The sequence below is a fragment of the Capra hircus genome, chromosome 3 (genome assembly GCF_001704415.2).
Source record: "Capra hircus breed San Clemente chromosome 3, ASM170441v1, whole genome shotgun sequence".
Taxonomy (NCBI): domain Eukaryota; kingdom Metazoa; phylum Chordata; class Mammalia; order Artiodactyla; family Bovidae; genus Capra; species Capra hircus.
The window spans coordinates 97,223,728-97,246,877 of record NC_030810.1 but is presented as its reverse complement, the minus strand read 5'-3'; the positions used below and the strand labels follow the sequence as shown (position 1 = coordinate 97,246,877).

The 23,150-nt window shown below is 41.9% G+C and overlaps 1 protein-coding gene and 1 pseudogene across 1 annotated transcript in view; one reads left to right on the top strand and one right to left on the bottom strand.

Annotated features, from left to right (window-relative positions):
• The window catches only part of NOTCH2 (notch 2), a 179,205-nt gene that overhangs the window by 104,299 nt on the left and 51,756 nt on the right, over positions 1 to 23,150 (top strand). Inside the window, exons 6-11 of the mRNA XM_018045986.1 lie at positions 12,927 to 13,160; positions 14,507 to 14,662; positions 15,157 to 15,345; positions 16,490 to 16,603; positions 17,411 to 17,524; positions 19,192 to 19,425. Of these exons, the coding sequence (XP_017901475.1) occupies positions 12,927 to 13,160; positions 14,507 to 14,662; positions 15,157 to 15,345; positions 16,490 to 16,603; positions 17,411 to 17,524; positions 19,192 to 19,425 (1,041 nt within the window). The remainder of the gene's footprint in view (positions 1 to 12,926; positions 13,161 to 14,506; positions 14,663 to 15,156; positions 15,346 to 16,489; positions 16,604 to 17,410; positions 17,525 to 19,191; positions 19,426 to 23,150) is intronic.
• LOC102175916 lies at positions 2,682 to 3,185 on the bottom strand (annotated as a pseudogene).

Below are 23,150 nucleotides of genomic sequence, written 5' to 3'. Positions count from 1 at the left end.
GGGTCAGGAAGAGCCCCTGGAGAAGGGGCTGGCTACTCACTCCAGTATTCCTGCCTGGAGAATCCCACTGACAGGGGAGCCTGGTGGGCTGCAGTCCATGGGGTCACAAAGAGTCAAACATGACTGAGGAACTAACACTTTCACTTTTCATTTTACTCTTTCGAGTTTTAGTGGGAAAAATTAGGTGAACTGGTTGTTGGGAATGGGAAAGAAGGGTGATTGAAAGTTATAGTCAGAGAGGGGAAGTACCAATTTGGGATCTTGGGAGTTGGAACAATGAGTATCTTCTAATGAGATCTGGAACATGAGTCTGTTTGTGATAATGAGTAGATGTGGAGGTCTGTAGAGTTGAGGAAAGTGAGAACTCTTGGCTTAGGTGACCTTATTGGTCTTCAACCCAGATGTTGATTTCATGGGAGATGGGAGAGCAAAGAATGAGAAGATAAACCATGTGTTTAAGTAATTCAAGGACGTAGAAATTAGTCCTTGACGACAGTAGGGGTGAAATGATCTGAATTATATATCATGTTTACTCAGTTGCTTCACTCTTGTGACCCTATGGACTGTAGCCTACCAGGCTCCTCTGTCCGTGGGTTCTCCAGGAAGAATACTGGAATGGGTTGCCATGCCCTCTTCCAGGGGCTCTTCCCAACCTGGAGATTGAACTCACAATGCATATTCTGCGTCCCCTGTGTTGCAGGTGGATTCTTTACCCACTGAGCTACCTGGGAAGCCCATATAATGTTTAGTGCTTTTTAGATTTTAAAAGGTATACATGTTTAGAATAATTTGGATTTGAATCCATCTTCCTGCTTTTCTTTATCCAAAATGAAACTGTATCCTCTTTTGTAAGGTAAGGAATGAGCATACTTTTACTTCTTTTAATCTTCTCTTAACTCTCCAGATTTTGTTATAGGATCTAGGATTTTAATATTTGAATTATAGTATTATTATTGCTCAAACTTAAAGTGTTACTCATGTTCTTTAACATTACTGATATTCATACTGTTTTAAAATTCAGTTTATAAGACTTTAGACTTAGTTATATGTGTTATTTGTTCTGTGTTAACTGGTAGTGCATTTATATCACAACCTTCTTACAGAGCTCATAAATATTTGAAAAATATTTTTTAACTTAGTTACCTTCATACACAAATGGCATCATGTATAGATATTGAACTCTTGGGTCACGAATTATATTCTTATGAAGTTCCTAGACATTATTCCTTTGCTTCTTGTAGTGAGCGTTACAGAGAAGTCCAATGTCTTCTGAGTTATTCTGTCTCCCTCTCTTTCTATCTCTCCTCCTTCTTTAAAATCAGAACTTTAACCAATATTAGTACAGGCATGTTTCCTGTCATTTTTTTCCTAGTCTTATTTTGAGTTCTTTGGCTCTGCAAACTTAGGTTCAGTCTCATCTCAGCAAAGATAGTTTCTCATTTGTTTTTTGTGTCTTTAGGAATACCCTTACACTAGGTCTTCATTCTTCCCCAGAGCTAAAATCTTTTCTCTCGATATTTTAATCTTTTTTCCTTTGCATTTCATAAGAGTTTCTTAGGCTTTTTTTTTTTGCATAATTGATATATTTTTCTTCTTTGTCAGCTCTATTGTTTATAGTTGCCAATTCTGATTTGTATTTGAACTGCATTCTTATTTTCTGATAATATTTACTCATTCTGTCTAGGTCCTCTCTATTTCTGCCTTTCTCTCAGCCTGCCCCATTTTATCAGAGTATCTTAATTTCTTTTGAAAGATTGTATGAACTGTACACATACACTGCATGTGTATAAAATTTTTGAGAATATAGAACCAATTCTTTCTATAATGTACTCGTCTCAGGAAGTGTGTATTTTTCACTTGTATGCTTTTCATCTACATTTCACATGGTATATTTACATCTTTATATTGCAAATGTTCTAATGAACACCAGGTTGCTGTTTGTTTGTTTGTTTGGCTTACTCATTCTGCTCATTAGTAATGCCTTGCCATAAATATAGTCGTCTGATTCTCTTTGGAATCCCTGGTATAGTTAGTTTTTGCTTCCAGGGAGGTGAGGGGCTCTGTCTGTAAACTGTTAACAACCCAGCAGCCCAAAGAGGTGGGAAAGAGCCAGAGTGTGTGTTTTTCCTCCTAGCAGGAATGCAAAAGCCTAGTACCATTTTTTTTTATCTGGGTAGAGAAGCTTCTGTTCCAGGCGTCAGTTCTCCATACAGTGGCTGAGCCTGGTTGCTCTTCGGTGCTGTTGCATCTGGAATTTGCTCCAAAAGCACCACAGACTTTTTTGATGCTATAGAGACCACAGGAGCCCTGGGACTCCTCAGTGCTTTAAATTGCTATTGACCTGGAATGGTGGGATGGAGTTCAGTCCATTCTCCCCACAGGAGCAGGGTGGGCTTTCTGAAACACAAATTGGATCATGTTATTTCTTTGCTTGAAATGATTCAGTGGGTCCCCCTTGTCTTTGGATAGAGTTCCAAGGCTCTGCACATAACTACCTGTCCAACCTTATCTCCACTGATATGTGCCTTATAATTAAACCACAGTGGGTTTTTTCATTGCCTCAGGTGAGCCATATTTTACCTTCTATTCAAACTTATACACATACACTTCCTTCTGCCTGAAGTACCCCACACCGTTCTCCTACATTCCTACACAAACAGGTTAACATGTAGAGTCTTTGTCTCTCTCTCTCTTACAACAGTAATTTACGATTTATTCAGCTGTAATGTACTTATTCTGACTTTAAGGTGGCATCACATGGCATACTTTTGGGTCCATTCCAGAGATTCCTGAGGTCACTGTTTATTTATCTCTGTCATTTGATAGATTTGTGCAGTCCCTGGCACTCAGGAGTCATCTGGGTTTGGAAGACATAGCATTGAACCAGTGGATAAAAAAAGAACTTCAGAACCAGTTGAAGCAGGAGGACATTGTGATCTTAGAATATCAATACATATGCTGCTATTACTGTTAATATTTGGATGATAAACTCTTGTAAATGCAACTTTAGGTGGTTTGAAGGTGGAATCTGTAGGAATATGAATTTTCAAAACACACACAAAAATACTGCCTTGATGCAGGCTGCCATTAGGCCATAATCTTGGCTTAATCACCCCCCACTTGACCTGCAGGACATAGTTCTTCTGTGTTCTCTTGCTCCGTGGTCCTAAGGCAACATGTATGTATTACTGCACTTCTCACCCTCTATTATAATTATTTGATAGGTTGTAAAACCCTCTTTTGTCTGTATATTCTGGGTAGAATCCACAACTGCTTGCTTACCAGTTTGTATAGGTCAGGCCTGGCATATAATTTATACATATTTGTTGAAAGAATGAATGGAGCATTAAATTTTCTCATTGTTCTGGCCCAACATCATGCCTCCAAGTTCAGGGCTATCCTTGGGTCCTGTCAGAGTATCTTCTCCTTATTTCCCTGGGATCTATTAGTATCTTTCTTCATCACGGACCAGGTCTGTGCTGTCTGTGAATCTGGACTAATTTTGTATGAGAGGATTACATTTGACTATCATTGTAAGCACTCATCACAGTGTCTAGTACCTAGAAATAGCTGAATAAGTCTATTTTTGCTATTTGAAGTCAGTAGCACCACTAGGAAATAAAAGAGTGGCTCTTTGCCTGTTTACCTTCATGCAGATGGAGGCAACTGGAAGAGGAGGGTTGCTTGCCCACTGGGATGGAGTCTTTAGGGAAATCTTAGGTTTCAATTGAAGAAGTAAGGTACTCCAACAATGTAGAGTCACCTCGAGACATAGTTGAGGGATTAAGGTCAAAAGGCCAGATAAATTTGGTGTGGTATAAACGAGATGGAGTTTAGCAGCTAAGGAAGAGAGTGGAATGAGAGACGTGTGTATTGGGGGGGATGTAGATAAGGGGATGATGAAAACTTTGGCAGTATGAATAGAATAGAGACACCCTGTTGTACTGGGAATAGGAGTCGAAAGATGACTATTGAGTTTAGAATGATCTGAGTGAGGGGGAAAAGAGCAAATAAAATTTGTTTAAACAAATATTTTGATTACTTCTCAAGAAATACTATTAGCAAGGCACTATGCTAAGTGCTAAGGATTCACTGATGAAGTAAGTGGTACCACCCATTTCTCCATGGAACTTGGAGCATGTGTCTAGCATATGTTTAGTGAGGAACACAGGCATAAAGCATGTAATTATCTATAAGATTTTGAAATGTAATGAATATCTAGTGGGAAAAGTAGAGGTTATTTGGAGAACATATTAACAGGCAGAACTATCTGAGTTTGGAGTCAGCATGCACTGTCTTTCAGCTGTGGACAGTGGGTATAAATTATTAGGGGATCATGGAGCCTAAAATGCTCCAGGTGCAGGGTCCTGGGCAAAGACCCATAGTAGGTAAAGACTGTGATCATGTTGAGAAATGATGAAAAAGCCAGAGTGCCCAGCACTAGTCATATTTCAAGGGGAAAGACTGGAGTGGTAGGCAGAAAATGTAGAAAAGATTTAGAATTTTATCCTAAGAGTAATGGCTTGCCTCAGAGGGTTTGAAAAGGCAAATGGCACAATCCATTATCCATGGTGAGGTCAAGTTAGTGATCTTTAGATACTGTATTGATCACGATGCAGGGAAACCAGGTTTTTGAGGAGTCTGGCCAAGATGATGGTGTCTAGGGTTAGCAGGAACATTCACTGAGATTCTTGCATTTATCTGCATGTGTATCTCCTATGCCTACCATTCCTACAGGATCTTGTTAGACTCTTGTTGCCCCAGCCTCATAGGCACCTTTGTGTGCTTGCACATTAGTGCGTGCACACAGTCTCTTATCAGGCAGACTATGTAGACTCCAGTGTTTGTACAGAATGTTTCCACCATCTTTAGCCCTGGGAGGTTGAAGAATAGTCAAGCTTGTCCTCTGCCCTTTCACTTCAGGAGAGGAATGGAAAATCTCCTGTGTGTAGAGGAGAAGGTTTGTAGGACAGAGGTTAAAAGAATGCCCTGCTATGATAGGAAGAGATGAAACTCCACACCTCAGGAGCCTGAGCGACTACTGGCTGGGAGGATATATTGGAGACCAGACTCTCTTGATTTAACCAAAGAAGAGGAGGTAGAGGGTCAGGGCAAGGGTCAACCAAGCTCATTTTTTACATGTTGTTCATATGGTGACTGTTGCAAATGAGAACTGACCCTTAACAGGGCCACTGATGTGGTAAAAGTTTTTCCCACACACTTCACACTTGAGAGATGACTAGGAAGGGCCAGGGCTTCTTCCAGAAGTGCTAAGGCTCAGTGATCATTTCTTTTCTTTCCTTTCTGCCCTTCCTCCTCTTGTTTCCCAGTCACTTGTAACTCAAGTCAGATTGATGTTTTGTTTGTGGTATCTTGAGAAAACCATAATGAGCTGTCTGTATCGTCATGTGTTGCAGCTCATAAAATGGTGTCTTGTGTAGTGGTCCTCAGTTCACATGGCCAGAACTTGATGCTAGTGAGGCTCAGGTCAGTTTCTACTTCAGTACCGTCCTGTTGGGTTCACTCTGTTTTCTGCTATACATGCTGTTCATAATCTTACTCATTCATTGTTTGCTTTTAAGACCATAGATGGCAGCAGTAAGAAAAGATCATTATGAAAGTGACCCCACTCCTACAAAATCAATATAGTGTACTCTTTTTTCTTGTTTTCCTTTTATAAAATTTATTTTTTGATTGAAGTATAGTACATTTACAATTTTGTGTTAATTTCTGCTGTACAGCGAAGTGTTACAGTTGTACATATGTATACATTCTTTTCTAAATTCTTTCTCATTATGGTTTATCATAGGATAATTGAATACAGTCCCTGTGTTATAGTAGAACCTTGTTTTTTATCCATCCTGTATATAATAGTTTGCATCTGTTAACCCCAGACTCCCTTCCCCACCTGCTTTTCCTTTGTCAATCACAAGTCTGTTCTCTGTGTCTGCAAGTCTATTTCTGTTTTGTAAGTAGGTTGATTTGTGTCTTATTTATAATTAAAGTGTAGTTGACCTACAATATCATTTTGGTTTCAGGTGTAGAGCACAGCAATTCAGTTATATATGTGTGTGTATATATATATACACACATATATATACACACACATACACACACACATATGTACATATTCCTCTTCAGATTCTCTTCCCTTATAGGTTATTACAAAATATTGCGTGGAGTTCTTTGTGCCATACAGTAGGTCCTTGACATCACTAATTATTAGAGAAATGCAAGTCAGGACTATAGTGAGGTACCACTTCACACCAGTCAGAATAGTCATCATAAAAAGTCCACAAATAATAAATGCTGGGGAGGGTATGGAGGAAAAGGAACCTCCTGTACTGTTGCTGGGAATGTAAACTGGCACAGCCGCTGTGGAGGAGAGTATGGAGGTTCCTTAAAGAACTGAAACTAGAGCTGCCGTATGAGCCAGCAGTCCCACTCCTGGCCACATATTCAGGGAAACCATAATTTGAAAAGATACATGCACCCCAGTGCTCACTGCAGTACTGTTTACTATACCCAAGACGTGGAAGCAGCTTAAATGTCCATCCACAGAGGAATGGATAAAGAAGACACCTGTGGCACAGGTATCCAGTGGGCTGTTACTCAGCCATAAGGAAGAAAGAAAGAACGCCATGTGCAGCAGCACAGGTGGGCCTGGAGATTAGCATAGTCAGCCAGACAGTTGTTGTTCAGTCGCTCGGTCGTGTCTGACTCTTTACGACCCCATGGACTGCAGCACGCCAGGCTTCCCTGTCCCTCACCGTCTCCTGGAGCTTGCTCAAGCTCATGTCCATGGAGTTGGTGATGCCATCCAATCGTCTCATCCTCTGTTGGCCCCTTCTCCTCCTCCCCTCAAGCTTTCCCAGCATCAGGGTCTTTTCCAGTAAGTTGGTTCCTCACGTCAGGTGACCAGAGAAAGGCAAATATCATATATATCAATTATATGTAGAATCTAAAAAAGTATGAATGAACTTATTTGTAGAACAGACATAGGAAACAAACTTATGTTTACCAAAGGGGAAAGGGGGATGGGGGAGATATAAATTAGCAGGTTGGGATTAACATACACACACTCCTATATACAAAATAGCATGCTTGTTTTTCTAATGGTGGGTTAGTAGTATTGTCTATAGTTGAAGTACTGCTTAGATGTTTTGTTCTTCGTATACATTGCTCAATCCTGTTCTTCCCTCAAGATAGTTTTGAAGGCTAACTTGAAATGTTGTGATCACACACCGCAGTGTTCCTTTTCAGCACTCAATTTTCACTTTTAAATTTGTCTGTTTCTCTTTATAAAAAAGTTACCTATTTGTGTTTGGCTGTGCTCGGTCTTTGTCGCTGCGCTGGCTGTTCTCGAGTTGCAGCGTGCGGGCTCTCTTGTTCAGAGCACAGATGCTGCGGCACATGGGCTTCAGGAGTTGTGGCCAGCGGACTCAGCCATTGCGGTTCCCAGCCTCTAGAGCACGTGACCAGTAGTTGCGGTGCACAGGCTTAGTTGCTCTGCAGCACGTGAGATCCTCCCGGACCAGAGGTTGAACCTCTGTCTCCTACACTGGCAGGTGGATTCTTTACCACTGAGCCATCAAGGAAGCCCAAGTTTGTCCATTTCTAATTCTTTTTCTAACTAGCTGTGTAAACGTGGATAAGTCACTATACCTCACTGGTCTTGTCTTGTTTGTAAAATGAGCACGTTAGATTGAATCTAAGGTCTGTTTCATCACTGATGCCAAGTGTCTGGTGCAGTGGCTGATATATAAACTGAGGTGAATGACCAACAGAACTCGTGCTTTCATGGAACTTTTAGTCTAACAGAGACTGTAAAATATAAATGAATATAAAATTACACCATTTGATAAATGACAAGATGGACTGAACGGAGTACCCAAGAATTGAACCTGGGTCTCCTGCATTGCAGGCAGATGATTTATCAACTGAGCTATGAGGGAAGGCTGAAGGTCAAGGTATGAGAAGTTAATTAACCATATGAGTAAGAGGAAGAAGAATATTTAAGGTGGAGAGGACAGGCTATGCAGAGGCTCTGAGGTAGGAAAGAACTTATTTAAGGAACAACAGTAAGCCATGTGGCTAGAATAAAATATATGAAGGAAAGATAGAGACTTGAGATACATTTAGGAGGCAAAAGCTATCACCCAGAGAGTTATCAGTATATACTAGTGGCTCTGAGTGTTTAAGGTGGTGCTAACAGTAAAGAACCCACCTACCAATTCAGGAGACATAAGAGATGTGGGTTTAAGGGACACAGGTTCGATCTGGGTCAGGAATATCCCCTGGAGGAGGAAAGGGCAACTCGCTCCAGTATTCCTTGCCTGGAAAAATCCCATGGAGAGAGGAGTCTGGTGGGCTACAGTCCATGAAGTCGCAAAAGAGTTGGATACGACTGAGCGACTTAGCATGCTAAGTGTTTAAGGTGTCAGCCTTCATACCAAGTTAGTCCAGGTTTATATGGCAGTAGAGAAAGTAGTTTCTAGAAACAAGTTATTTCCTTTCTAGTAGGAGATGGTTAAAACCTAATAGCCCACTGCCTTAATCCCAATTTTAGATACCAGTAGCCTGCAATAACTGGCAGGTGAAATTAGTAAGAGGGATAATTAATGCCCTCACAAACTTGCCCAACCGAGCTTTGTGCAACATATTTTGGGAGTTCACCAGCAAGGTTTGTGTGCTGGCACAATGATGGTACATGTTGAGACTTGTTTGAATTGAGGGAGTAGTAGCTAGGTAGGGCATGGAAAGAACGCAGCTCTGTCTTTTTACCAGGGGCTTTTATATGCTAGGTAGCTAGCTCCTAACTTAGTGCTTTCTCCTTTTCTCCCAACTAACACAAAGTCATTTGCTTTTAGTTCACGTTATATTCTACTGGCAGACTAATGTTCATATGCAGATTTGATCATACCTTCCCTCACCTGTGAGCCTGCAATAATTCTCCTTTGTCATATCAAGTTCAAAATTCATATAAGAATTCAGAGCCTCAAATGGTCTCCAGCCTTTTCTTGTTTTAAACCCATCTCAAGAATATACTCCAGTCCCTTTGATATGTTCAAGATCTAAGCCCACAAACCTGAGTGAACCTTCTTCCTCCAGCCCAGGCTGATGCTTTTTTGCCATGGAATAGTGGGAAAAGCTGAATGCACCCAAGCTCTCTAGAATATCACCAAGAAACTTTACTGTTTCAATATTTAGTGACTTTTTTTCTTTGTCAGTTTCTACCAAGGGTCTTCTTTTCTTGACTCATGCTTCCATCCCTTTTAGGTGTGCTTTAAGACCCTAGAATCAGGGACTTAGTCTGTAGGTCTTATTGATCAGACCCAGAGTTGGATAATTAACTCTGCTGTAGTGGAAAGAACAGTGGTTTTAGAGTCAAACTGATCTGGATTTGAATGACAGTGCCTCTGACTTACCAGTTTATGGCTCTGGGCAGGGGTGGTAGGGTTGGTGGTTACTTAACCTTTGTGAGCCTCATGTTTCTTATTTTTAGGCTTTTGCATTGGTTTTCTCCTTTGCCAAGAGGGAGGTGACATGAAAGAAGTGCAGTATGTTAGTAGACTTTCCATTGGGAATTTTGGAACAAGCAATTTTGTGGTACCCTGGTCACTGTTCTAACATTCCAAATGTAATAACTGGTTGCTGGAATTGGAATGAGGAAAAAATTCTGGCATAAATATGCCTGGGAGGGATTTTGTTTTGTTCTGGAGAAATATGCCCGAACCTTAGAGGAAAATGATCCATTCTATGAAAGATTACGTATAAGCCAGCATTCTTTTGACTTTCTAGATTTGATTTCTCTAACAGTATCTGACACCAAACACAAAATGCCTTAGGTATTTGACCTTCAAAAATCAATCTCATTGGAAAAATAGTCAGCTGTACTCAAAAAATACATTTGACTTTTGGATAGTAATTTGAAGTCATAAGTTTTTCCAGTAATCCGATCATATGAGTCATGATTTTAATCCTCCCCTCCCCCAACCTGTCTCCTTCCCCATGCCTCTGTGTGCTTGAGAAGACTGAGATGCAGAGAGGTTGTTTGGATGTGGCGAGATTCACACCTTGTCTTTGTCAAGGATTTTAGAGTCAGCAGCTCTAGTTCAAATCCCAGCCCTCCTGTACCCCCTGCCTCATGACAGGTGAGTTATGTCACCTGTCTGAGCACGTTTCCTCAATGAGACAGGGATCGCAACACCTCAAGCCCAATACGTGGTTCACAGTAAGCCATTAGCGACTCTTGATTTCCTTTCCCAAGAGTACAAAATTTTTATTCCAAACATTATTTCATTAACCTAGTCTGTCTCACTATAATATTTAAGTGTCTGGGTGTTATATAATGTATATGAAATATGTATGAGATTTTAAAAATACGCAGTGTCTTGTACTCAGAATTATCATGGAACCAATAAGAAAAACAACTTCCAAATTTCTCACAAGCAGCAAGTCACTTAAGTTTGATGGTAGCATAGGTATTTTAAGTTAGCATTAGTGTAAGAGACAAGACTCTGAGGAATTCCCAGGTTGCAGAAACTCTTCACCTGCTTCTTGGTTATGTTTTCATTTCTATATCCCATCTGCATCTTAACGACACATCTGCCATTACTCTGAGGTAGCATTTCTGCCAGAAAAGCAAGGGAGCAAAGCTTTCTATACTGACATCATCTACCCTGGGGGAAATGATTGCTCCTGCACTTCCTCCCTCCCTCTGTACTAGTAAATGCTGTCGGATGCGACAGAGAGATCCCCATCTCAAATTAGGGAAACCTGCTGGAAGGGACGTCTCTCAGACTGGCTGTGCTCGTAAATAGGCTTAGGAACAGCCAGTCTTTGTGAACAGCTGAAGCTAGTAACTTGAATGTCCCCAGATTCTGTTTTTCTTTTCTGTGCACTTCTGCTTCACTAGTATCACACCATGTGTAAACTGGTCACATTTTTCTTTTAGTCCATGTGGCAAAGGGTCCCTAGTCCAAAAGTTTGGAACAGAGACACAGTGGCATAGCTTGTATCAGATGCCCATCCTGGATCAGGAAGGTGTGATCATGTAAATACATGGTGGCTCCTTCAGGTGTTACATGGATGAAGTGGAGCGAGAAGAGCAGCACAGGAGGGGCCCTGAGCACAGAGTTCTGGAGTTGCCCACACACTGCCATCTTAGGCAGTGGGGTCTTAGCTGGAAATACAAAAAATGCTCCTGAACTGAGTTTGCTTGCAGCCCAGTGATGGGAGATGGATGTACAATCAAAGTGCAATAGAATGATGTTGGTTCTGTAATAATGGATGCATTGGTTAAATAGGAGTAAAGAATAGGTGGTCAGTTAGGTTGGCTCAGACACAGAAGCCCCTGTTGGCAATGATGGCTGCACAGTTGGGCACTTTGCAGACTCTGAAAGTCCTTGAGCCAGCTGACTTATTATCTGGGGACTAGGTATAGCCCTGGCGTTTTCTAAGTATGAATGCCCTGTGCTTTATCGTTAAGAGGCCTCTGCATCAGAGTGCCTCTTTGAATTATTCAGTGAGGTTTTTTTACAAAGAAAGAATTAAGGATATTTTGAGGGGTTTGTCATGTTCTGTTTTAGAGAGTTCATATGATCTGAATATTCATTCCCTTTGGTAGCTTCTTAAACCTATTAAAAGACAACTTATTATAAGACAGATTCATCAACTTGTTTTACAACTCAGGTAACCTGGCATTTAACTGCTGGTCAATTACAAATCCCTTGCTTTTAAGTAGCTTAAAAATAACTCCTATTCCCTGTCATGAGGCCCGAGAGTGTTTGCCACAGTCCCTGTCCTTTGCTGTTGCGGCGACCTGTGGTATATCCATTGGTGGTCTCATGTTTATCATCCTTTAGTTTGCTTCCTCAGGCAGAACACACTGATCCTTTTCCATCTTCTGCTGCGTGAGGTCAACTTTCTGCATCTTATTCCACTGCTCCATCTTTGGCTCCAGTCTCTTCATCTTGGCTTTGCGTTTCACATTTATATTCTACCAAGGCTTTTACTGTCCTTAACTGCTTGATTTTTCTCTCTGCCCTTTGTTGCTCTTGCATATATTTTTAATTAAACCTTCTATTTTGAGATAATTGTAGTTTTGCAGAAATTTATAAGTATTAACAGAGAAATACTGTTTACCTTTAACCAAGTCTTCCCCAATGGTAACATCATCATCTTTCAAGACTACTATCTAATATCATAATCAGAATATTGACATTGATATAGTCAAGATACCTAATGGTAGCCTTAACATTTTGATTTTTAAGGTTGCTTCTCATCCTTACTCATCTCTTAGACCCTTCTCTCCTTGCTCTTCTCACATTCATTGTCCTGGGAATTTAACCAAATCTGATTTAAGACTCTTACAAGTCTCAATTTTCTCTCTGGTAGGCTGGCTAGACTTCATGCTGTCAGAGTTTCTAGGGATAGAACTTGCCTTCCCTAAATTATCTGCCTAGAATTTGGATGTCTCTCTCTGCTCTGCTAAGTCACTTCAGTCGTGTCCGACTCTGTGTGACCCCATAGACGGCAGCCCACCAGGCTCCCCTGTCCCTGGGATTCTCCAGGCAAAAACACTGGAGTGGGTTGCCATTTCCTTCTCCAGTGCATGAAAGTGAAAAGTGAAAGGGAAGTCGCTCAGTCGTGTCCAACTCTTTGCAACCCCATGGAGCGCAGCCTACCAGGCTTCTCTGTCCATGGCATTTTCCAGGCAAGAGTACAGGAGTGGGGTGCCATCGCCTTCTCCGTTGGATGTCTCTAGGTGGCCTTAAAAGTCATGTGAGAACCGGGTTTGTCTGTGAGTTAATTTTGCCATAAGTTCACGCAGGTCACATGAGGGTGAAGAACGTGTGGGGGTTGGTATGGTACTAATCCTCTGAGACTCAGAGCCCTAAAGAAAGACACTTTTCCCCCCAAAGGACAGTTCTGCACAGAGGATGTGGATGAGTGCCTGCTGCAACCCAATGCCTGTCAGAATGGGGGCACCTGCACCAACCGCAACGGCGGCTACGGCTGTGTGTGTGTGAATGGCTGGAGTGGGGACGACTGCAGCGAGAACATCGACGACTGTGCCTTCGCCTCCTGCACCCCAGGCTCCACCTGCATCGATCGCGTGGCTTCCTTCTCTTGCATGTGCCCAGAAGGAAAGGCAGGTGAGGCTGGCGGAAGAACAGAGCTGGAAAGGGTGAAAGGGCTGGTGAGCATTCAGGACTCTGCCTGCGTCTCTTTCATCCCTTTTGGGGTATGTCCTTTTATGTTTCATCTTTTGGAACGTGGCACCCAACGCTGTTCTTCTGGAAATGTAATTGGTAGCCAAAGTGCTGTGAAGTCAGTCTTCTTCCTTAGGACTTTAAGCTCATAGCTCCATGTACCTCAGTGTTTCATCCCCCCAAAATGAAAGTAACTCTTGCCTTGGAAACATCTGTTACCTCCATAAGATTTTAAGCTTAAAGACAGCTCAGAAATTAAGGTGAATTTCTCAGAAATTAAGACAGAATTACTCACAAATAGAGGTAGGTACTTAATTTTAAGAAGAAATAATCCATTTACTCAGAAAAGGTTAGCAAGAGGGAAACAGTGAAGTGTATTCCAGCTCTCAGTATTGCCCTATAGGGGAAGGTTTTCACCAACTGCAAAGTTAACATTGCTCTAGCCTCTGAGTTTAACAGTTTTGGGCCTAGGAATAGAGCAGTGAGAGGAGGAATGTTACAGGAGATAGCTTAGCGATAGAACTTTGTGCCCAGCAGTTTTGAAATGTTCCTGTATCTATGCCTTTTCAAAAGCCCCACCTCCAGCTTTGTAGAAGAAGCCTTAGTCACCTCTTCTTAAGCTAATTGCAGACTGGAAAATCCAGTTCCCATGTGAACTATGCAGAACATGGGGCCTAGTCATGTCTTCAGAGTCCTGAGGGCACTTGAGCCAGGAATGTTGACACTATTAAAAAGCTGCCCAAGTATAGGCTGATGATATTCAGCTGGGTTTTTTTTCCCTCTGAGGCTAATGAAACGCAGGTGGCCCCAAGGTCATCAGGTAGCATAATCTTGGGAAAGTGGGTTGCCAGTTAAAATGTAGGATGTATGTAATATTTGGGACATAGAGTAGATAATTATTTGTTGTTTATCTGGAATTCCGATTGAACTGGGCAGCCTCCGTTTTTACGTGTTAGACATGACAGCCCAGTGGGAAGGATATCTCCCTTTTCCTGACTCCAGCATCTCACCATCTCACAAATCCCTGACATGATCTATCCTTGAGGAGGGGTCCAGCTGAAGGCTCAGATTCAGAGTATAGAGAGAGGTGTCTGCAGAAGCTTCTTGCTTTGCAGTTAGCTGCAGCATGTCCCTAAGGCAGGATCAGGCAAAGGGGAAATTGCCTCTAAATCTTCACATTGGATTCTGACGTGCCAGTCCTAAGGTGTTCAATCCTCCATGAAAGAGAAACTCATTCCCCAGGTAAGGGGCATTTTCTCTTTCTTCTCCTTTCCCCACCCCTGTGACAGGTCTCTTATGTCATCTGGATGACGCATGCATTAGCAACCCCTGCCACAAGGGGGCGCTGTGTGATACCAACCCTCTGAATGGACAGTATATTTGCACCTGCCCGCAAGGCTACAAGGGGAGTGACTGTACAGAAGATGTGGATGAGTGTGCCATGGGTGAGTACACAGAACCCTTCCTATTCCTGTCAGTCGAACTCAGCAGACATTTCAGCCGAAGCACGTTTCACTCTGCGTGCATGTTTCGTCCAAACCTCAGACCTGTTACATGCCCTCTGTTTACAACTGACCTTTCAGTGTAACCATATAGTCTATCCTGGGAATTCAAATATATAGAAGGTTTGTGCTTGACTTTTAACATGGATCCCTGCCTTAGTGACTGTTTGGGCATAAGAACAGCAGAGACACACAAGAGTTGAGATTGCCCTCGTTTGTCTTTCTTTCCCTATTTCCTTCCTTCCTTCTTCATTTAATTATTTATTTACTTACTTTCTTATTGACTGATTGATTGATTAGAATGACATAAGAAATTGAGAATCAGATTATTAAAGGACTGGCCCTAATGCTACTAATCTGACTCACTTCTGTAGTCCACATTTGTGGAAGCTCCATCAAGTGCTTTGATCCTGGTTATGGGTGCTTGTGTCTTCCAGCCAACAGCAATCCTTGTGAGCATGCAGGAAAATGTGTGAACACAGATGGTGCCTTCCACTGTGAGTGTCTGAAGGGCTATGCAGGACCTCGTTGTGAGATGGACATCAATGAGTGCCACTCAGACCCCTGCAAGAATGATGCCACCTGTTTGGATAAGATTGGAGGCTTCACGTGTCTGTGCATGCCAGGTACATGGGCCGTCGGTGTGTGGGGTCTAGACCAGAGACCTTGCACTGTGCTTGTCTCAGGCAGAGCACTCAGTACAGTGTGGCATTTCCGTAAGCTCTGTTGGCATTTAATCCCTAGCCACGGGACCCTTAGGGCTTCCCTGGTGGCTCAGTGGTAAAGAATCTGCCTGCAGTACAGGAGCCGCTGGAGACATTGGTTTGATCCCTGGGTTGGAGGCAGGCATGGCAACCCACTCCAGTATTCTTGCCTGGAGAATCCCATGGACAGAAGAGCCTGTTGGGTTATAATCCATTGGGTCGCAAAGAGTCGAACACGACTGAAGCGACTTAGACCCTTAAGGACTAAGGCCCATGTTAAAATTCTTAGATCTATGGAAAACAGTCCCATCATGTCAAAACCCAGATACTTGTGAGAGAAAAATTCAGAAGATTTTTAAAATGCAAGTATACTTTGATTTAATAAAGTATTTATCATAAAAATTCTTTAAATAGCAAGCTTGCCTTATCCCCTGATATATTACAAATAGCATACCATTCCATTTATAGAAAATAATATTACCCATAATTGTATAGGAACTTGCTGTTTATCTCATGGTGAGATACACATGCTGTGTTATATCTTGGAACTCTTCTGCAGAGACCTCTGCTTAAATCCTTAGAGAGCACAGCTGAACTTTAGCTTAAAATGACAGCTGTCAGGGGCTGCTTGGCCTGATTACGGGTGCTAACCACTCTAGCCTTGGCAGGCCCTCCTGACTTTGACTTACACCTTGAGTACAACAGCATCTCTGATTCATTCAGCTGGTCCTTAGGACTGGGGACCCTGTGGGCCTGGCACTGTCCTGAAAGCAATGCCTGGGCTGATCCGAGAATGTAGTTCAGTCTTTGTTGGCATGCTAGGTCTTACCAAGGTCTTTGGAGGTAACCTCTTCTCCGTCTCCACAGTGACATGGATATCCCAGAATATGCCCGTGTCTGACTGATGCTCACAGTGACTGTTTTCAATCATGGCATAGTCCTCTTTTCCCTCTGCAGAAATGTTCATACGCATAGAGGATGTAGTCAGCTTTATGAATTTGTGCTTTCTTGGCTAGAATATGCCTTTGTCTTTTTCTAAGCCGCTTGTGTGGTCCATTTTGTTCAGGTTTCAAAGGTGTGCATTGTGAGTTGGAGATCAATGAATGTCAGAGCAACCCTTGTGTGAACAATGGACAGTGTGTGGATAAAGTCAATCGCTTCCAGTGTCTGTGTCCGCCTGGTAAGTGCCCACCACCTGCCCCTGTTTTCTTTGAAAGCACAAAGCCGACTGACCGCAGGGAAGAGAGGAGGGAGAGAATGTGTGTGGGCTCTACATGAGGAAGTCATTAAAGGGAGCGCTTTGGGATAGGAGTGTGTGTGTACAGAAGTGGGGGATTTGCTTCAGCTAGAATATCTTCCAAATCCTTTGTGGCCAGAGGTCCAAGTCTGTTCTGAATGGCCCATGACCTCGCCGTCTGTGTGTACATTTCAGAAAGTTCATACCTCACGGAAGCCCTTAGTTCTAGGTTATTCAGGATTTTATTTTTTCCTGTGTGTTATATTCTTGAAACCTTTCTCTGAGATGATTATTTTTAGACATTTCACCCATGGGTACATTAATAGCACAAGTCAGTTCTTTCCAAAGAATGCTGTGTCTCTCCTTTTGCCCCCCTCAGCCATTGTGGAAGACATGCTAAATTTTCTGCCTTAGGCTATAGCCTCTCTTGGTTCTTCAGAGAGAAGGTCCCAGTTCCTGTGCAGCTACATTCACTTCTTAGGGGGTTCTGTCTGTATGCATTCAGTTCCTACTTTAAGTTGAAGTGAAATCTATACTGGGAAGAAAAAGAGGTGAGAGAGACACCCTGGTGCTTCTGATGCCCTGAGCCTCACCCGTTATCCCAGGTACCTGTTCAGGAGAAAAATTCTCCACATGCTGATCCAGGGGTATAAGCCTGCCAATAACGGCCCAGCTCTTCTGGGCATCACTCTGATAGTGAGGAAAACATAGGATAATCCTTTGATGTGTGTCATCATGTGCCCTTTTAAGGATTCACGGGGCCAGTTTGCCAGATCGATATTGACGACTGTTCTAGTACTCCGTGTCTGAATGGGGCAAAGTGTATAGATCACCCGAATGGTTATGAGTGCCAGTGTGCCACAGGTAAGACTTTTTCACTTTTTATTCTCCTGGTAGGTCCATCTGCACTAAATAGGAGACTGTCCTCTTCTCGCTGCCCTGCCAGGCCAGTCTACTAATGGGCTGCTCTGTGTTTAGAAGGGGCTTCTTCCAGCCTCTTTCTTGCTGCTCCCCCTGTTTCCTTCTACAACACCTGCTTCCTTCACCACAGTGATGGCCTGGCCTGGACATTTCCATTTGATGTCCCCGTCTTTCGAGGGCAGATTTTGGCAATGGCGAGTTTCCAGCTGGCTTTGCCTTATTCCTCTACAAAAGGGAAGGATTCCAGCTGAAAACTATTTGTCATTGGGGCTTCTCAGCAGGAGGCCTGTCTCTGTGTTTCTTGAGGCAAGGGATCGAACAAAGGCTCAGAAATGCAGTGGTGGGCAAGTGCAGAGATTTTCTGCATAAATATGATTGATGCTTTGAGAGTCCAGTGTGTATCTGGACAGGGGAGAGAGCTCTATCTGGGAAAGTTTGGGTCCTCTTTCCTGACTCCTGCTACTAGAATCAAAAAGAATGTTTACAAATATTCTACATTTCTGATCTGTGGCGACATTTCTAATTTGGGAGTGGATTTGAATAAGCCAGACATTTCTTATTACACATTTGCTTCTGCACAGACCATTATTGTGTAGAGAAGATTAGAAATTATTAGAAAAGATAATTTCCCAGTTTCTTTTTTATCTGACTGTTTAAGAAAGAAGTTATGAATATAATTCAGGACATTTTTTTCTTATTTAAAAAAATGGATTCTTAAAAGATTTTAAGCATCATGTGCATGATTTTTTTTGTGATCACAGAAAAGCAAACTAAGTCATAAAAATAAACAGAGAACTACTATTTCAGTAGTATTAGAATATTACCACTTATTAGGCCTTCTCGGAGTAGGCCCTGTCAGATGATCCACTCAGCTTCCTTTTCTTTTCACAAACTCTGGTCTCTGTTGGAAAAGTTTCAGGTTAGGTCCTCTTCTGGCTAAGATTATGCATATGGAGTATAACCTTCACTGGAGAGAATTTAAACTTTGAACTCATGTTTAAAAGGGAGGAGAGTCCTTCCAAAGTCTCTTAAAAAGATTTAAGGTTGGATAAAGGAACTGTTATGTGCCCCTTTTAACTGTCTTACCTTGGTCATTTTATTTAACAAGTATTGGTTAAAAACTTACTATATTTGCATAGATTCCTGGAAGGTTGGAAGGAATAAAGAAAAGTTCTCTGTCCTCTCAGGTCAGAATTGGAAAAATAAGGTACATGAAGTCATTAATTTAGTACCTATATATGCAGACTGGTTTGGGAGGAAAGGCATATAGAGATAAATATATTAAGGAAAATTATAGAGAGCTATTCCCCACTGAAGTCCAATATGCAATTAAGATGCAGTTAAAATGTCTCTGCAGTGAAATTATTGATCATTTAGAAAAAGCTATTTGAATTCTACAGATCTGACATGAACAACTTCGTTTTAAACCAGACTCTCTAGACTTGCCTTATAAATAGTGCAGATAGTCAGTTCCAGTTGCTTATGGCCCACAGTATGAATTGTTACGATATGGGATGTGTAGGATTAAGAGGATGCTGGAGCTACATGTATGCTCAGGTGTGGAATGTGCACCTTGGGTTTTAAGTATCTTGGGTACAATTCCTTCTAAGGATTCACTGGTGTGTTGTGTGAGGAGAACATTGACAACTGTGACCCTGATCCTTGCCACCACGGCCAGTGTCAGGATGGCATTGACTCCTACACCTGCATCTGCAACCCGGGCTACATGGGCGCCATCTGCAGTGACCAGATAGATGAATGCTACAGCAGCCCTTGCCTGAATGAGGGTCGCTGCATCGACCTGGTGAATGGTTACCAGTGCAACTGCCAGCCGGGCACGTCAGGTAAGCCCACTCTTCACTGCCTTCGGAGTTTTCACCGTTTCTCTAAAACAGTTTATACCGATGTCTCAGACTTTCTCAGCACATGCTTAGGTACCAGAAATACAGTCTTGATTCTGAGAAACACAGCCAGAAACATCTCAGGGGCAGATAGCTCTAGCCAGTAGGGAAGTCAGAGACAATAGCTTCACAGAGGTGATGATTCTGTGTATGTGTTTGTTTTTTTTTTTTATCAAAAGGAGGCATACCACTTCAAAAAATTGAAATTATTATTGAAAATTGAAAACCTTCTTACTTTTGTGGTTCAGTTGGATTGTCTTTTTTAACTTCCACCTTACTCAGATTAATGAAGTTTGTCCTTCCCTCTCCATCCCTCCCGTTCTTCCAGTAGTTTTTCCTCCCTTTTAGAGTCCAGTATCTTTAATGGAGAAGGAAATGGCAGTCCACTCCAGTATTCTTGCCTGGAGAATTCCATGGACAGAGGAGCCTGGCAGGCTATAGTCCATGGGGTCATAAAGTCAGACATGACTGAGCAACTATCACACTTTCTTTAACGGGTCATCTTTCTTCTGCTGTTTTTCTCTCCTGGGCTTTGGGCATGTGGGGGACTCAGAAGGAGAGGAGAGACACTGCAACACGTCTGGGTTATTGTCAATTAGAATGCAGAGCTGTCGTTTCCCATCCCCAGTTCACGGCTGTTTCCTGCCTCCAGTTGAATGACGGCTTGTTAGTCGTGAGGGCATGCTACTCCTTGCTGGGGAAATGTTGAGCTGTTTTCTCAGGCAGCAGCATTTCACAGATTTCAGTGGATTCTGTTTTACTTATTCGAGGAATAATTATGGTCACAACTGTGGTTAATGGACAGAGAAGTTCTGTGTCTCACATCAAAGGAAAATGTATTAGTGGAAGATTAACTAGTGTGTGCCTTTGTTAGAAGGGAACCTGCCAATACAAGGAGTGATTTATTGAGAACTCATTCTCCATTTAAGGAAAATGGCCTGTGTAGGGGGCAAAGGTGGGGGAGGCGGTTAGCTGCCCTCATTTTATTTTGTTATTTCCAAATCCATTTCTTCAAACTTGTCAAAGGCCCTGGTCTTCATCCAGGAACTCGTACATGCCAAGTTTGAAAACAAAGTCCTTTTTGAGTTGCTCAAGCATACGAAAAACATCCCATGCCTTCCCAGTTGAAAATGCCTTCCCCCTCCCCACGTTTAGATAACTCTCTAAAAGAGCTGAATAGATCTTTGTGAAACCTTCCAAAAGCAATTTGCTTCCGGGCTGGTCCCCAGACATGAGAAATTGCAGTACGAAAAGAAATTTGAGAGATTTACAAGCAATTGAATGGATGCCTTTAGAATGGTGGGGCTGTTTTAGGCTTTGCTATCGTTCCCATTATAAAAAATGTACTGGAAACCTGGGTGAGTGGTGGGCTGGCAAGTATTTTGTTTTCTTTGGGATTATATTATTATGCCAGGATGGATCAGGTGTGTTCCCTGGGGAGTACAGAGAAGTCAAGGTGGAAGTAGCTGTCAGTGAGAAAGGCAGGTAGTAAATATCAGCGGTGTGTAGGCAGCATAAAGAAGGAAGGCACAGGTTCTTTCAGAAAACTGCCAGATTCATTCCTGTGACTGTTTGGAGAATTCAGGCAAAGAGATGCAGACCACATAAAGAGACTTGGTCTGTAATGTCTGCAGAAGGACCTGGCATGTACAGGGAGCCTGGGTGAAAGGATTCACTCAATTAACCAATATGAATAGACTCTTGAGTTGCAATCTAAGAATTGACAACCCATTCATAACATAGTCTGAGTTGGTAGCTTGGGGTTTGGATGAGTATATGGATAGAAGGGATACTTTGCAATCTGCAGGTTATAATTGTAGTTTCTCACTCACTAAGTACTTAAAGCACAGTATACTACCCAGAATCACTGCTAATGCCTTTTTTCACCTGTGATCTTAAGTAAGTTTGGGGGAAGTTTCAAGTTATAGAAACTGCATTGACTAGCTAAAAGAATCATCAGCAAACAACAAATACAAAACAGACAAGCAGAAGGAATTCTGTGAAAACACACAGAGGCATCTTACAGATTCCAAGTGAGAATTGAATAATGAGGCTTTGGGGGGATTAGCGGGAAGTAGGGCCACATGCAGACCATAGGTCACCCAGTTCATGTTCCAACGTTCCAATGAGATAATTTCATTGGCCCAGCTTGAGCTGAGTGTCTGTTCCTGCTAGAATACAACATGGATTTGGGGGCAGTCCCATTAAACCGCATGGCTTCCTGGGGCCTGCCTTGGTCTCTTGTGGATTAATTGGGATTGTCAATCAAGGGCTAGACACGTCTCCTAAAGGTATCCATTTGTAATTAAGGAATATTGAAACCTTTGCCTCATCTGTGGCTAGCAAGGCCGCACAGTCACATTAATCACAGTGACCAGGGTGGTGCGGTGAAGTGTATAGAATCCAGAGGGCTGGGCTCACATCCTAGCTGTGCTGATGTAATTGTACAAGTGCATGATAAAATGAGTGTAACACAAATTGGTTTGGCACTGAAGTGAGAAAATAAAGTTATATCAAGTGGGAAGCAGAGTATTTTGCTCACAATAATGACTTGATACATTTTCAATATAGTAATTATTAATAAATATTCATATAAAGTTTGAGTGAATAAATACTAGGCATTTTGTTGTGGAAATTTCATTTGTTAGTTTATATCCTAATTATCAGGCTTAATTTTTAGACTTTTTAAACTGCCAATATATTCTTTTATGATATCCAAATTCATCACTAAATTCATGTTAAGTAATAAAATAGTGAGTATTTTTACAGAATAGTGGTAACAGTAGGGATTGGTGTATCTCTACTATTTAGTTACCTGTATCTATAATTAAACTTTCCTGAACATAGTCAAGCTCTGCCATTCATCTGGGGAATATACCAGGAGGAAGGCAACATGCCCCAGGAGAAAGCTGTGACTCTGTAAGATTTGTCCTGAACTTTAGCCCTTAATAGTAACAGTCAGTATCAAGCTTATAGTGGTAGATACAAGTCCCAAAGTTCTAAGGAAAGCTTAAATTTTACCTCTGGAGCACAGTATTGCCATAGTTGTTTTCCTTGAAATGAACGGCAGGCTTGTTTCTTTCACTTAACTATTTGCTAAGTACTTAGGTCTGAATAGTCCTGGTTTGTCTGTCAGTTGCTCTGGGATTCTGTGAAAAAAGTTGCAGTTTCAGTTCAGTACTCAGTCACACAACTGCTTTTCCTGGAGGCTGCTCTGTATGTTGGCATGCCACAGAATAGCTTTATGTGTATTTTCTATTTCGTCACACAAAACAATAGAGGTATACTCAAGGGTCAAGGTATAATCAAATCGTAAAGTTAATACTTTTGGCAGCTTTATCAAAGTCATTCTTAAGTGAAACTATCTTTTTTGTATTGTTTTAACTGAGTACATGGAGGTGAAGAAGAAAAACACTAGTATAGTACAGTTTGGCACTTTCTGGATTCCTGCTAAGATGCCAGCAGTCATACCTCCATTGCTCTTTATTTTTTCAGTAAGATATTTATTGTAATCTAAAGCCATAGCTTTATCATCAAAATGGAAATATGAGAACTGGGTGAAAATTTGGTTGGGTACAGTCTGATATTCTAAAGCAATCATGTCCATGGAGATCAATTAACAAGACCTACATAAGCAGTTAATGTTTTAAATTCAAAGATCCAAAATC